The sequence below is a fragment of the Piliocolobus tephrosceles genome, chromosome 17 (genome assembly GCF_002776525.5).
Source record: "Piliocolobus tephrosceles isolate RC106 chromosome 17, ASM277652v3, whole genome shotgun sequence".
NCBI lineage: Eukaryota > Metazoa > Chordata > Mammalia > Primates > Cercopithecidae > Piliocolobus > Piliocolobus tephrosceles.
The window spans coordinates 17,700,238-17,714,050 of record NC_045450.1 but is presented as its reverse complement, the minus strand read 5'-3'; the positions used below and the strand labels follow the sequence as shown (position 1 = coordinate 17,714,050).

Below are 13,813 nucleotides of genomic sequence, written 5' to 3'. Positions count from 1 at the left end.
AACTCTCCTGAAAACAGGTTTTACACATTATGCGGCGTGGCAGAGAAACCCTGCTGACGCTGCTGGAGGCCTTTGTGTACGACCCTCTGGTGGACTGGACGGCAGGAGGCGAGGCCGGGTTTGCTGGTGCTGTCTATGGTGGAGGCGGTCAGCAGGCCGAGAGCAAGCAGAGCAAGAGAGAGATGGAGCGAGAGATCACCCGCAGCCTGTTTTCTTCCAGAGTAGCTGAGATTAAGGTGAAGCCCAGTGACAGAATAAGTCCTTGTCTTCTTTTTATTAATAGAGTAAACATGCTCATCAAAATGTTGAGTCAAATTGTTTCTCTAATTTTTTGGCAAGACTAATGTATACTGTTGAAATGGCAGTTAAATGTGGCAATTTGATGTTATCTTTTTATTAGGTAATTCTTCCACACAAACATGCACAGTTACATTCCACACTCCTAAGAGGTGGGTTCATGATTTGAAAACATTATATTTCTTAATTAATGAAATGATGTTTACCAGTGATGACTGTAAATGTTCTTTAATTAGATAGCTTCCCTTCCCCATCTGGTAGCCAGGGATGCCAATCTTGTTCTGGGTGACACTGGCAACTATTAATACATGGTATTATGAGATTGAGCCTGTCAGTTTACGCCTGTGTAAACTTGAACACGTTAGTTGTCTTTGTACAGTGGAGGCAATGCATCAGCTCTTTGGGGTTTTGTAGAGATTTGTTCTTCTGACGCTGTCATGTCTCACAATAGACCCTGTAAGAATCTTCCTAATGGTAATATCTTTTTACAGGTGAACTGGTTTAAGAATAGAGATGAGATGCTTATTGTGCTTCCCAAGTTGGACAGTAGCTTAGATGAATACCTAAGCTTGCAGGAGCAACTGACAGATGTGGAAAAACTACAGGGCAAACTTCTGGAGGAAATAGAGTTTCTAGAAGGAGCTGAAGGGGTGGATCATCCTTCTCACACTCTGCAACACAGGTTTAAAACAGTGTTGAATTCTTCTAAATATGTGCCGTTAATTAGAATTTTCATATTTATATAAACGTTATCAGTAGGGATTAGAATTACTGTAACAACTCACGTAAATGATAAAAGCTGTCTCAGTGACTGCAACTTCAAAGTGTTAGTAAACAAAAATTCAGTGAAATTTTCCACTTTGATTTTATTTAACTTAACTGTTTGAATGACTAATTATGGGAGATAGGTGGGTGTAGTGGTTAGAACACAAAACTTGGAATCAGAAAATCTGGGTTTTGGTTTTCTTATTACCATTATTGTATCTGAGTCCTTACTCATTTGTACAATGACAGCTACTTCATCTACCTCACTGAGTTAAGTATTAAATAGGATGGTTAACTGAAAGAATCTTATACACAGCAGGTGCTTAGTAAAGGGTAGTTGAATATGAAAGTGTTAAGCATTGCATGAGGCTCTCAGATTACAAAGATCTGTCAAGCATCAGTTTCTAACCTTCAGGGAACCCAAAACTTGGCAGATGTGGTAGTTTTAATTAAAATGTCGTGAGCATAGTTGAGAGAATCACAGGGTCAGGAAAAACAGAAGTAAGGGACCTTTGAAGGGGGCCCTCAAGATGGACAAGGAGCATACCGGACAGTCCATGTATGAGCACATTCCAGGGTAGGAAAGTATGTGGAAGAAAACATCAATAAATCTTTTGATTTTGTTTGTGTCCCCCTGATTAGGTATTCTGAACACACCCAACTACAGACTCAGCAAAGAGCTGTTCAGGAAGCAATCCAGGTGAAGCTGAATGAATTTGAACAATGGATAACACATTATCAGGCTGCATTCAATAATTTAGAAGCAACACAGCTTGCAAGCTTGCTTCAAGAGATAAGCACACAAATGGACCTTGGTATGGGTTGACTTATTATAGATTCACATGTGAAACTATGAGTTTTATAGTCGTGTTTTTGGGTGGGGTCCTGGTTTGTGCTTGCTTTTAGTGACAGCTGACTTGACACTGTTTTACTGTGATTAATACTGTCTTTTACCAAAAGGTCCTCCAAGTTACGTGCCAGCAACAGCCTTTCTGCAGAATGCTGGCCAGGCCCACTTGATTAGCCAATGCGAGCAGCTGGAGGGGGAGGTTGGTGCTCTCCTGCAGCAGAGGCGCTCTGTGCTCCGTGGCTGTCTGGAACAACTGCACCACTATGCAACCGTGGCTCTGCAGTATCCAAAGGCCATATTTCAGAAGCATCGAATTGAACAGTGGAAGACCTGGATGGAAGAGCTCATCTGTAACACCACAGTAGAGCGTTGTCAAGAGCTGTACAGGAAGTAAGTTGATAGTGCTTAATTTTCTTTCTTTCTTTCTTTTTTTTCTTGAGACGGAGTCTCATTCTGTCACCCAGGCTGGAGTGTAGTGGCATGATCTTGGCTCACTGCAACCTCTGTCTCCCAGGTTCAAGTGATTCCTGCCTCAGCCTCCCAAGTAGCTGGGACTACACCACCACCACGCCCGGCTAATTTTTGTCTTTTTAGTACAGATGGGGTTTCACTGAATTGTCCAGGGTGGTCTTGAACTCCTGACCACGTGATCTGCCCACTTGGGCCTCCCAAAGTTCTGGGATTACAGGTGTGAGCCACTGTGCCCAGCCAGTTTTATTTCTTATTGGGAGTGGAAGCAAAGTTGTATTCTACAGCCTCGACCTCCCTGGGCTCAGGTGATCCTCCCACTTCAGCCTCCCAAGTAGCTGGGACCATGGGCGTCTGTCACCATGCCTGAAAAATTTTTATATTTTTTTGTAGAGATGGAGTTTCGCCATGTTGCCCAGGCTGGTCTTGAACTCCTGACCTCTAGCGATCCTCCTGCCTTAGCCTCCCAAAGTGTTAGGATTACGGGGTATGAGCAATAGTGCCTGGACTCAAATGTTGATTCTGTCACAGTCATCAACAAGTGCTCTTAGGAAATTGCTTAAGCATCTGTAAAATGTAAATAATGATTTCTACTTTTCAAGGTGTGTTTGAAGATTAAATACAATATTCTTTTGTATGTTGGGGGTGGTTGTGTTATAAACAAGCACTTCTTTCTTATGTTTATAGATATGAAATGCAGTATGCTCCCCAGCCACCCCCAACAGTGTGTCAGTTCATCACTGCCACTGAAATGACCCTGCAGCGGTATGCAGCAGACATCAACAGCAGACTTATTAGACAAGTGGAACGCTTAAAACAGGAAGCTGTTACTGTGCCAGTTTGTGAAGATCAGTTGAAAGAAATTGAACGTTGCATTAAAGTTTTCCTTCATGAGAATGGAGAAGAAGGATCTTTGAGTCTAGCAAGTGTTATTATTTCTGCCCTTTGTACCCTTACAAGGTGAGTTAGCCAACTTCATATTGGACCATTTCCTGTGTCTTATTTTTAATCCCAAACCTAAAATTCTCTTTTGCTTTCCTTAGTCTTGCCCAGTGTTATAGCTGCTTGCTTGCTTTTCAGATTTTAGTTATCTTGGTTGTTTTGTTTTTTGAGACAGGGTCTCACTCTTGATGCCGAGGCTGGAGTGCAGTGACACGATCTTGGCTCACTGCAACCTCAGCTTCCTGCATAGCTGGGACTACAGGTGTGTGCCACCTGTATTTTTTTGGTAGAGATGGGATTTTGCCATGTTGGTCAGGCTGGTCTCAAACTCCTGACCTGAAGTCATCTACCCACCTCGGCCTCCCAAAATGCTGGAATTACAGGCATGGCCTTGACCCGGCCAATTACCTTGTTTTGTGTATACATTTAAGTTTCACTGTACAGATATTTATCTCTTGTAGGCGTAACCTGATGATGGAGGGTGCAGCGTCAAGTGCTGGAGAACAGCTGGTTGATCTGACTTCTCGGGATGGAGCCTGGTTCTTGGAGGAACTCTGCAGTATGAGCGGAAACGTCACCTGCTTGGTTCAGTTACTGAAGCAGTGCCACCTGGTGCCACAGGACTTAGACATCCCGAACCCCATGGAAGCGTCTGAGACAGTTCACTTAGCCAATGGAGTGTATACCTCACTTCAGGTGAGCACTTTTATTTTAAATATTAGTTTGTTTCAGATACTGAATATTGTCTTTCTCATCTTTTTAATCCAGGAAAACAATTTGACTTCCACTTTTGTTGCTCAGCCAGTCATTTAAAGGAAAGATAATTGTGAGGTTTGTAGCTGTAACTTGGTTACAGTTGCTCTTTGTTTTTTTGAATTTTTATAGCGACTTTATTTGTAGTAGTCAAAAATGAGACTCAAAAGTTCATCAATAAGCAAACGGACAAATAAAATATGGTACATCCACATAATGGAATACTTCTTAGCAATTAAAGTGAATGACCCCTTGATACATACAGCCACATGTGTGACTCTCAGAATAATTATGCTGAGTAAAGAAAGCTAGACATTTCTACCCCTATAAATGGAGAGTGTATAATAGGATAAAAAGCAGATCAGTGTTTACCTGGAAATGGAGGAGGTGGTATGGAGAAGTATGAGTGAGAGAGATTAAGAAGAGTCAGGAGGAAACTTGTAGGGTAACTGGTATGCTGATTTTCTTGATTGTGGTGACAGTTTCATGAGTGTATGCAAGTACCAAAGGATACCAAATTATATGTTTTAAACGTGCAGTTTATTATGTGCAAATTATACCTTGATAGGACTTTTTTTTGAAGGGAACTTTTTTTTTGAAGGGAACTTTTTTTTGAAGGGAAATAGAAAAGAGAGTAACAATACTAATATCACTATTGGAAATATGATTCCTAAAAATTAGTAACATTGTATTACAGACTTTAGGGTAGTTCTTTTTGTTCTTAAGGTACATCATCCTAGGAATGTTTAATTATATAACTTTTAAAAGTCATTTGAAATAGTTCCTGAAAAATTTCACATGACTACAAAACAATTTAAAAAGAAAATTTTTAAAAGTAGAAATAAAAAGCAAACAAAAGATGCACTTAGGTGAATGAGTTGATGGCATAGTTACATACGTTTGCTCTTAATATATGGCTCTAAGTCTCCAAATATGTAACTTAACTGAACTCAGAAAACATTAAAATTTTTTTCTCATATATTTATAGGAATTGAATTCAAATTTCCGGCAAATCATATTTCCAGAAGCACTTCGATGTTTGATGAAAGGGGAATACACGTTAGAAAGTATGCTGCATGAACTGGACGGTCTTATTGAGCAGACCACCGATGGCGTTCCCCTGCAGACTCTAGTGGAATCTCTTCAGGCCTACTTAAGAAATGCAGCTATGGGACTGGAAGAAGAAACACATGCTCATTACATCGATGTTGCCAGGCAAGTGAATGCTGGTTGTGCCGTTTCCTCGTAAAAGAGATGGGACAGCCAGAGAAAGGGATTCTGAGCTCTTTACCGTAAGTTTACTTTTAGTTTTTAGAGCAGGTATAATTACTTATAAATGCTTATACACGTATCTTTTTAAAACTTTTTTATTTTGAAATTATACATCACAAGAAGTTGCTTTAAAAAAAAGTGCAGGCAGGTATTGTGCATGCTTCATTCTTCCTTCAATGTTAGTATCTATAGCAACACTATGAAACCGACAATGATATAGTCCACACCGCTTACTCAGATTTCACTAGTTATATATGCACTCACTTGTGTGTGTGCGTGTGTGCAAGTGTATAGTTCACTCACTCACATACATACATATATCCTTTTAGTGCTTGTGGTTACATACATGTACATACACACAGTCGAACATGATATTTTTTAAGCCATCTTGTAGAACCCTGTGGAGGCACCTGAGACAGTGTATTTAGCTAACAGAGTATACACCTCATTTCTTTCTTTCTTTTTTTTTTTTTTGAGACGGAGTCTCACTCTGTCACCCAGGCTGGAGTGCAGTGGCCGGATCTCAGCTCACTGCAAGCTCCGCCTCCCAGGTTCACGCCATTCACCTGCCTCAGCCTCCCGAGTAGTTGGGACTACAGGTGCCGCCACTTCGCCCGGCTAGTTTTTTGTATTTTTAGTAGAGACGGGGTTTCACCATGTTAGCCAGGATGGTCTCGATCTCCTGACCTCGAGTATACACCTCATTTCAGGTGAATACTTTTAAATTAGTTTAAATATTATAAGTTTGTTTTAGCTAATTGAATATAGTATTTTTCGTCTCAGTCCAGAAAAGCAATCTGACTTTGGAATCTGTAGAGTTTGGGCAGTTCCTCCAGATATGCATTGTACTCAGAGCTAAGCCCTAAGCTCCTTTGTCCCTAGTGATTCAGGGCCTCTTTTCTTTGGCATTCCAATGTCTAATTCACAAAAGAAGTATAATTGAGAGAGCAGAAATGAATTGTAGCACCGTTTCCTCCCATGGGAAATTTCAAAGATACAAGAAAGTAGAGAGAATAGATTTCTAATGAACCCCATGTCACCACCTTTGGTAATTATCTGCACTGGGTTAGTCTGGTTTAAATTTACTATCCTAGTTATTTTGAAGCAAATATTTTTTCATTCTTAAATATTAATAATGCAAGAAGTATATATATGTATGTGTATGTATGTGTATGTATGTGTGTGTATGTGTGTATATATATATATAAAATCTTATTTTTCTTGACTGTGGTGTCATTATTTCACGAAAAAAGTAGCAATAATTCCTTAATGTTAATTATCCTGCATTCAGAAATTTCCTGTTTCTCATGTTTCTTTGGAGTGGTTATATTCATAGAATAAGAAATATATACATATATATTCATATACATATGTATATATATATTTTTTGAGATGGAGTCTCTCTGTGTTGCTAGGCTGGAGTGCACTAGTGCGATCTCAGCTCACTGCAGCTTCCACCTCCCGGGTTCAAGAGATTCTCCTGTCTCAGCCTCCTGAGTAGCTGGGACTGTAGGCATATGCCACCTTGCCCAGCTAGAACAAGTATAATCATTAATAGCATAAACAAATATTAGCTAAGTAGCGATTTAGATTATTTATAGAACAGCTTTATCATATAATTTTTAGCAGTATTTAAAAAGTTAAATGCTAGATCTTTACATCTTTGTTTTGCACTGAATTTCAGACTTCATTTTCTCTCTCTTAATATCCTATCTGGATTTGCCTTATCCTCTTACAGAGGAATGTTTACCTAAATGTGTAGTTTGGGTAACAAGCTTTGTGCCTGGATCTATGGCAGCCTGTCTGTGCCTTGTTTCAGAGAAGCTTTTTTTTGGGTAATCTCAAGGAAAATCTCATACCATCTTACAGCAATTTTTCCGTTAGAAATTTATCTGGGCCGGGCGCGGTGGCTCAAGCCTGTAATCCCAGCACTTTGGGAGGCCGAGACGGGTGGATCACGAGGTCAGGAGTTTGAGACCATCCTGGCTAATACGGTGAAACCCTGTCTCTACTAAAAAATGCAAAAAGCTAGCTGGGCGAGGTGGCAGGCGCCTGTAGTCCCAGCTACTCGGGAGGCTGAGGCAGGAGAATGGCGTAAACCCGGGAGGTGGAGATTGCAGTGAGCTGAGATCTGGCCACTGCACTCCAGCCCGGGCGACAGAGCGAGACTCTGTCTCAAAAAAAAAAAAAAAAAAGAAATTTATATGGCAGCTTAACATTTTTAATTCTCTTAAAAATTCTTAATAGTTCCAGCCATTTGGAATGATTTCTGTGTGTGTGTGTGTGTGTGTGTGTGTGTAAGAAATAGTGCCCAAATACTTAAGCACTATATAAGTCTTAATGATAATGTGAGGGGTGAATTTCTGAAGACCTTACATTCAAAATATGCATAAAAACCAAGCATACCCAAAACAGCAAGTATAGTTTGTTGTATCGTATCTTACAGTAGTATTGTGAACATACCTGACAATTTACTAGGTCCGCCAGCTTTAGAATGGTGTGATTTCTGACGTTTTCAATATGGGATTTTACATTATTTCATATTTTGTGTGTAAAAGTGAGACTAATCACTCAAGTTTGCATAAAATTTAATCACATAACAGTTGTTAATAATGAACTGGAATCATTGAAATCCTATTGTGGTTGACATGAAATACCATTTTACCATCATAACACTCCTGTTTTTTTTTGAGATGGAGTTTCGCTCTTGTTGCCCAGACTGGAGTGTAATGGCGCGATCTTGGCTCACAGCAACCTTCACCTCCTAGGTTGAAGTGATTCTCCTGCCTCAGCCTCCCAAGTAGCTGGGATTACAGGTGCCCACCACTACACCCAGCTGATTTTTTTGTATTTTTAGTAGAGACGGGATTTCTCCATGTTGGCCAGGCTTGTCTCGAACTCCTGATCTCTGGTGTTCCGGCCACCTAGGCCTCCCAAAGTGCTGGGATTACAGGCGTGAGCCACTGCACCCGGCCTAATAACACTTCTTCTTAATGCCAGAAGGCTTTCTAGAGTTCTCATGCAGCTGTGAGATGTACTGACTTTTTATGTTCCTACCAAAGGCATTACTTTTCAGCGAAGGTTTTAACTCCCTTTGTTTTCCTGTAGACTACTACATGCTCAGTATGGTGAATTAATCCAACCAAGAAATGGTTCAGTTGAAGAAACACCCAAAATGTCAGCTGGCCAGATGCTTTTGGTAGCATTCGATGGCATGTTTGCTCAAGTTGAAACTGCTTTCGGCTTATTAGTTGAAAAGGTAAATGTGGACTTGGATTTAAAAATAATGCAAGTGCCATAAAGTAGTTGTTCAGTTGTGTGAAGAGTGGAGAAATGAACTTTGTTTTCTTTCATTTACATAGTTGAACAAGATGGAAATTCCTATAGCTTGGCGAAAGATTGACATCATAAGGGAAGCCAGGAGTACTCAAGTTAATTTTTTTGATGATGATAATCACCGGCAGGTGCTAGAAGAGATTTTCTTTCTAAAAAGACTACAGACGATTAAGGAGTTCTTCAGGCTCTGTGGTACCTTTTCTAAAACATTGTCAGGTAATATTCTAACTGTAAACATGCTAGCTTTAGCTATGTAGCACTATGGAAGGGGGCAGGGTAGAGTAGGCTTAATTTAATTATACATTCATGACACCTTAAATACTATAAATAAATGGCATATCACCTGATTTTTTTCATGAAATACTTTATAAGAAATTTTTCCTTTTTGTAGGATCAAGTTCACTTGAAGATCAGAATACTGTGAATGGGCCTGTACAGATTGTCAATGTGAAAACCCTTTTTAGAAACTCTTGTTTCAGTGAAGACCAAATGGCCAAACCTATCAAGGCATTCACAGCTGACTTTGTGAGGCAGCTCTTGATAGGACTACCCAACCAAGCCCTCGGACTCACACTGTGCAGTTTTATCAGTGCTCTGGGTGTAGACATCATTGCTCAAGTAGAGGCAAAGGACTTTGGTGCCGAAAGCAAAGTTTCTGTTGATGATCTCTGTAAGAAAGCGGTGGAACATAACATCCAGATTGGGAAATTCTCTCAGTTGGTTATGAACAGGGCAACCGTGTTAGCAAGTTCTTATGACACTGCCTGGAAGAAGCATGACTTGGTGCGAAGGCTGGAAACCAGTATTTCTTCTTGTAAGACAAGCCTGCAGCGAGTTCAGCTGCATATTGCCATGTTTCAGGTAAGTGTTTTTCATTATAATGTGTTTTTCCTCAAGGTAGGAAACTTGAAAAATGGGGGAAATTAATATAAAACAATACACAGAAAATTTTTTAAAACTTCCTGAACTTAAACCAACCCAGTGCAAACACACCATTGCATTTTGGCAGTTTCTTCCCAATGATACTTTGTTTCTCTTCTGTATAGTTGAGATCATTTATCCTTTATGGTTTGTGTCCTTAGAATTTCTTTCCATCAGGGCTGTGTGATAAGCATGATCTGTATTAAATATTGCTTTTTTTTTTTTTTTTTTTTGAGGCAGAGTTTTGCTCTTGTTGCCCAGACCGGAGTGCAGTGGTGCGATTTTGGCTCATCGCAGCCTCTACCTCCTGGGTTCAAGCAGTGCTCCCGCCTCAGCCTCCCGAGTAGCTGGGATTACAGGCATGCACCACCACGCCTGGCTAATTTTGTATTTTTAGTAGAGGTGGGGTTTCTCCATGTTGATCAGGCTGGTCTCAAACTCCCGACCTCAGGTGATCCACCCGCCTTGGGCTCCCAAAGTGTTGAGATTACAGGTGCAAGCCACCGTGCCTGGCATAAATATAGTTTTTAATGTTGAATTCATTCATATGTAGGTATGCTTCCCGTATTTGTTTCTAAAGTAGTTTATTTTCCTTGATGCCCTACTCATGTGATAAACAGCTTTGGGAATAAGTCTGTCTTTATTTTGGAAATGGTTTTTAGAAGCCTAGTTTTGGCCTTAATTACTTAGGAGATGTATGATGTATGACAGCACAGGCTTTGGGGTGAGATGGATTTGTGTTCAAATCAGACGTAGGTATATAAACTTGTACTTAACTTCTTTAAGCTCTGATTTCCTTAACTGTAGTTAACATCTTCAGAATTACTATTTAAATGTTGCATGTGAGTGGTCCAAGAAATTTATTAGCCATGTTCCACCTCAAGAAGACTTTCACCTGGATGTGATTTTTTTTTCAGTGTGTCTTTTCTGTTACTTCTCCCTGCTTACCTCCCACTGGCTGCACCTGGGATTTTTTCTCTTCCACCAGTCCTAGGTTGCACCTCCCTTTCCTTATTTATCTAAATGCTTTTTTCCTGCTGATTTTATTACATTTCTTTTTCTTTGAACAGTGGCAACATGAAGATCTACTTATCAGTAGACCACAAGCCATGTCAGTCACACCTCCCCCACGGTCTGCTATCCTAACCAGCATGAAAAAGAAACTACATACCCTGAGCCAAATTGAAACTTCTATTGCAACAGTTCAGGTGTGTTTTGCTAGGTCTTCCTTCCAGGGCATCTTCCTTTTAGAAATAATCAACGCTACGATTGTTAGTGCTCTGTTGTTGTATGTGTCCTTGGTTTGTAAGCCAGAAGAGCATAATTTTTTTCACTTTTGCTTTTAATTTATACATACATACATACATATATATATATATATATATATTTTTTTGGAGACAACGTCTCACTTTGTCGCCCAGGTTGGAGTGCAGTGGCACTATCTCACCTCACTGCAACCTCTGCCTCCCGGGTTCAAGCGATTCTCCTGCTTCAGCCTCTCAAGTAGCTGGGACTACAGGCTTGCACCACCATGTCCAGCTAATTTTAGGTAGCTACAGCGTTTCACCATGTTGGCCAGGCTGGTCGGTCTCAAACTCCTGACCTCAGGTGATCTGCCCGTTTGGCCTCCCAACGTACTGGAATTGCAGGCATGAGCCAACGTGCCCGGCCTCTGTTTTTTATTTCTTACCCTCCAAGGTAACTGAGTCTTAACAGTAACAGGTATATTTTGAACCAGGAGTAGAAACATACTAAATATCTCAGGTTTTTAATGAACTTGATAATTACTGTGCCTTCATACATTAAGAAAACTGGTGATTAGAAAAACTTTGAATACTGAATTTGTTTTGTGAAATGTATGTAAGTAGTTCTATTTTGTTTAATAGTAGTAGCCAAGAAGCATGGGCATTTCTTATGTTGTATAGATAATGGAATTTTGGGATGCCTAAGGCAGCAGAATATTTTTCTGAACTATTATATTGCCTGGATATTGAAAGCTGTATACATAATCCTTCTTATTTTTTTACATAAGAGAAACTTGTCTTAATGAAAGTTATATATATCTTTATATTGTCTGTCCTTTATACGTCATGTACTCAGTAGTAACTGACATTTTTCTGTTTTTGTAAATTAATAGCAGTATAAAATCAAGTATAATTCTGTGATGTTTTAAAGTTTTGTAATGAAGCTTTTTTGAGCTCAGTCATTTGAAGATTGAAATGAGCTTTCTCTACAGTGTATTGGTCAGAGAAAAGATGTGTTTTCAACTTACAAGAATGAACTCTTCCTCTTAATGATTTTAGAGACATGGACATGCAGGAAAGTAGAGGGAGTTGGGGAGAGAAAATGTGAATGTGTCCACCTGAAATGTTGAATAAATAATCAAATAACTTTGTTACATGAAACTTTCCTTGTCATGATAATCTGGATGGATTTTTACCATTATTTATAAACTTGGCCAGGCATGGTGGTTCACGCCTATGAACCCAGCACTTTGGGAGGTCGAGGCGGGTGGATTGCTTGAGGCCAGGAGTTTGAGACCAGCCTGGGCAACGTAGTAAAACCTTGTCTCTACAAAAAATACAAAAAATTAGTTGGGGCATAGTGGCACGCACCTCTTGTCCCAGCTGCTCAGGAGGCTGAGGTGGGAGGATGGCTTGAGCCCAGGAGGCAGAGGTTGCCGTGAGCCAAGATTGTGGCCGGGCGTGGTGGCTCACATCTGTAATCCTAGCATTTTGGGAGGCCGAGGTGGGTGGATCACGAGGTCAGGAGTTCAAGACCAGCCTGGCCAAGATGGTGAAATTACATCGCTACTAAAACTACAAAAATTAGCCAGGTGCGGTGACAAGGTGCCTGTAGTCCCAGCTACTTGGGAGGCTGAGGCAGGAGAATCACTTGAACCCAGGTGGCAAAGGTTGTAGTGAGCTGAGATTGCACCACTGCACTCCAGCCTGGGTGACAAGAGTGAGACTCCGTCTCAAAAGAAAAAAAAAAGGAGTTTGGTGTAGCAGATTTTTTGTTTTTTAAAGATCATTTTATTTTAAAATGAAAGTGAAACTTCCTTCTGTACATGTTAAGATAATAAACTGAAAGCCAGTTGTTGCCTCTCTCTCCATACATGTTTGGCCTTAAATGTTCAAAGGGAAATCAAGGTTAATTCTGAAAGGTGATTGTTAAAGCTTTGTTTTCTAAATTACATATGTCCACCCTGGTTCTTTTGAATCTTTATTGTGTTATATAAAATACTCCACAGATAGGAAGTAGAGAATGTCATATACATTCACCAAGATTCTGCTGGCTTTTATAGGAGAAGCTAGCAGCACTTGAAGCAAGTATTGAACAGCGACTCAAGTGGGCAGGTGGTGCCAACCCTGCATTGGCCCCTGTACTACAAGATTTTGAAGCAACGATAGCTGAAAGAAGAAATCTTGTCCTTAAAGAGAGCCAAAGAGCAAGTCAGGTATTGTGACTTACATGCACCATCTTTGTATTCACTTACAGGATTAGATCAGTAGCCGGAAATTATATGTGGGGTAACCAGGGGAGCTTGAGAGCCCACGTTTTGGTTCACAGCACCAGGAGGAGGGACTGATGGGCCTTTCAGGGCATGCCTTAAGTTGAACCTACAGCAGGTTATTTCCCTGGGCCTTTACTGCCTCTCATTTAAATGTTAATTAAATAAATTCAGCCTCTGTTGAAAAATAAAGAGGTGTTAAATTCATATTTGTCTAAGGTTCTCTGGTTCTCTTTTATATATATATGAACTAAACTATATATATATAAAACTAAATATATAGACTTATATATAGAACTAAAGCAATCCAAAGATTTGGAAAGGTACTTTGAATATTATTTTTTCCACATGACAGTAAAAACATCCTAAGACCTTGTGCCCTGTCGGCCAGGCACCATGGCTTACACCTGTAGTCCCAGCACTTTGGGAGACTGAGGTGGGCGGATCACAAGGTCAGGAGTTCAAGACCAGCCAGTATGGTGAAACCCCATCTCTACTAAAAATACAAAAAAATTAGCTGGGCGTCGTGGTGGGTGCCCATAGTCCCAGCTACTCAGTAGGCTGAGGCAGGAGAATTGCTTGAACCTGGGAGCCAGAGGTTGCAGTGATCCAAGATCGTGCCACTGAATTCCAGCCTGGGTGACAAAGCAAGACTCTGTCTCAAAAAGAAAAACCAAAAAACTGCTATGGACATT

At 40.3% G+C, this 13,813-nt stretch overlaps 1 protein-coding gene across 5 annotated transcripts in view; it reads left to right on the top strand.

The window, feature by feature from the left end:
* Positions 1-13,813, top strand: part of SMG1 (SMG1 nonsense mediated mRNA decay associated PI3K related kinase) — a 117,263-nt gene that overhangs the window by 90,318 nt on the left and 13,132 nt on the right. For all 5 annotated transcript variants that reach the window (XM_023189754.2, XM_023189752.2, XM_023189751.2 and 2 more), the window contains 12 exons: positions 18-236; positions 789-979; positions 1,705-1,877; positions 2,023-2,302; positions 3,068-3,340; positions 3,784-4,018; positions 5,064-5,290; positions 8,456-8,606; positions 8,710-8,899; positions 9,075-9,544; positions 10,675-10,812; positions 12,912-13,064. In XM_023189754.2, the coding sequence (XP_023045522.1) occupies positions 18-236; positions 789-979; positions 1,705-1,877; positions 2,023-2,302; positions 3,068-3,340; positions 3,784-4,018; positions 5,064-5,290; positions 8,456-8,606; positions 8,710-8,899; positions 9,075-9,544; positions 10,675-10,812; positions 12,912-13,064 (2,700 nt within the window). The remainder of the gene's footprint in view (positions 1-17; positions 237-788; positions 980-1,704; positions 1,878-2,022; positions 2,303-3,067; positions 3,341-3,783; positions 4,019-5,063; positions 5,291-8,455; positions 8,607-8,709; positions 8,900-9,074; positions 9,545-10,674; positions 10,813-12,911; positions 13,065-13,813) is intronic.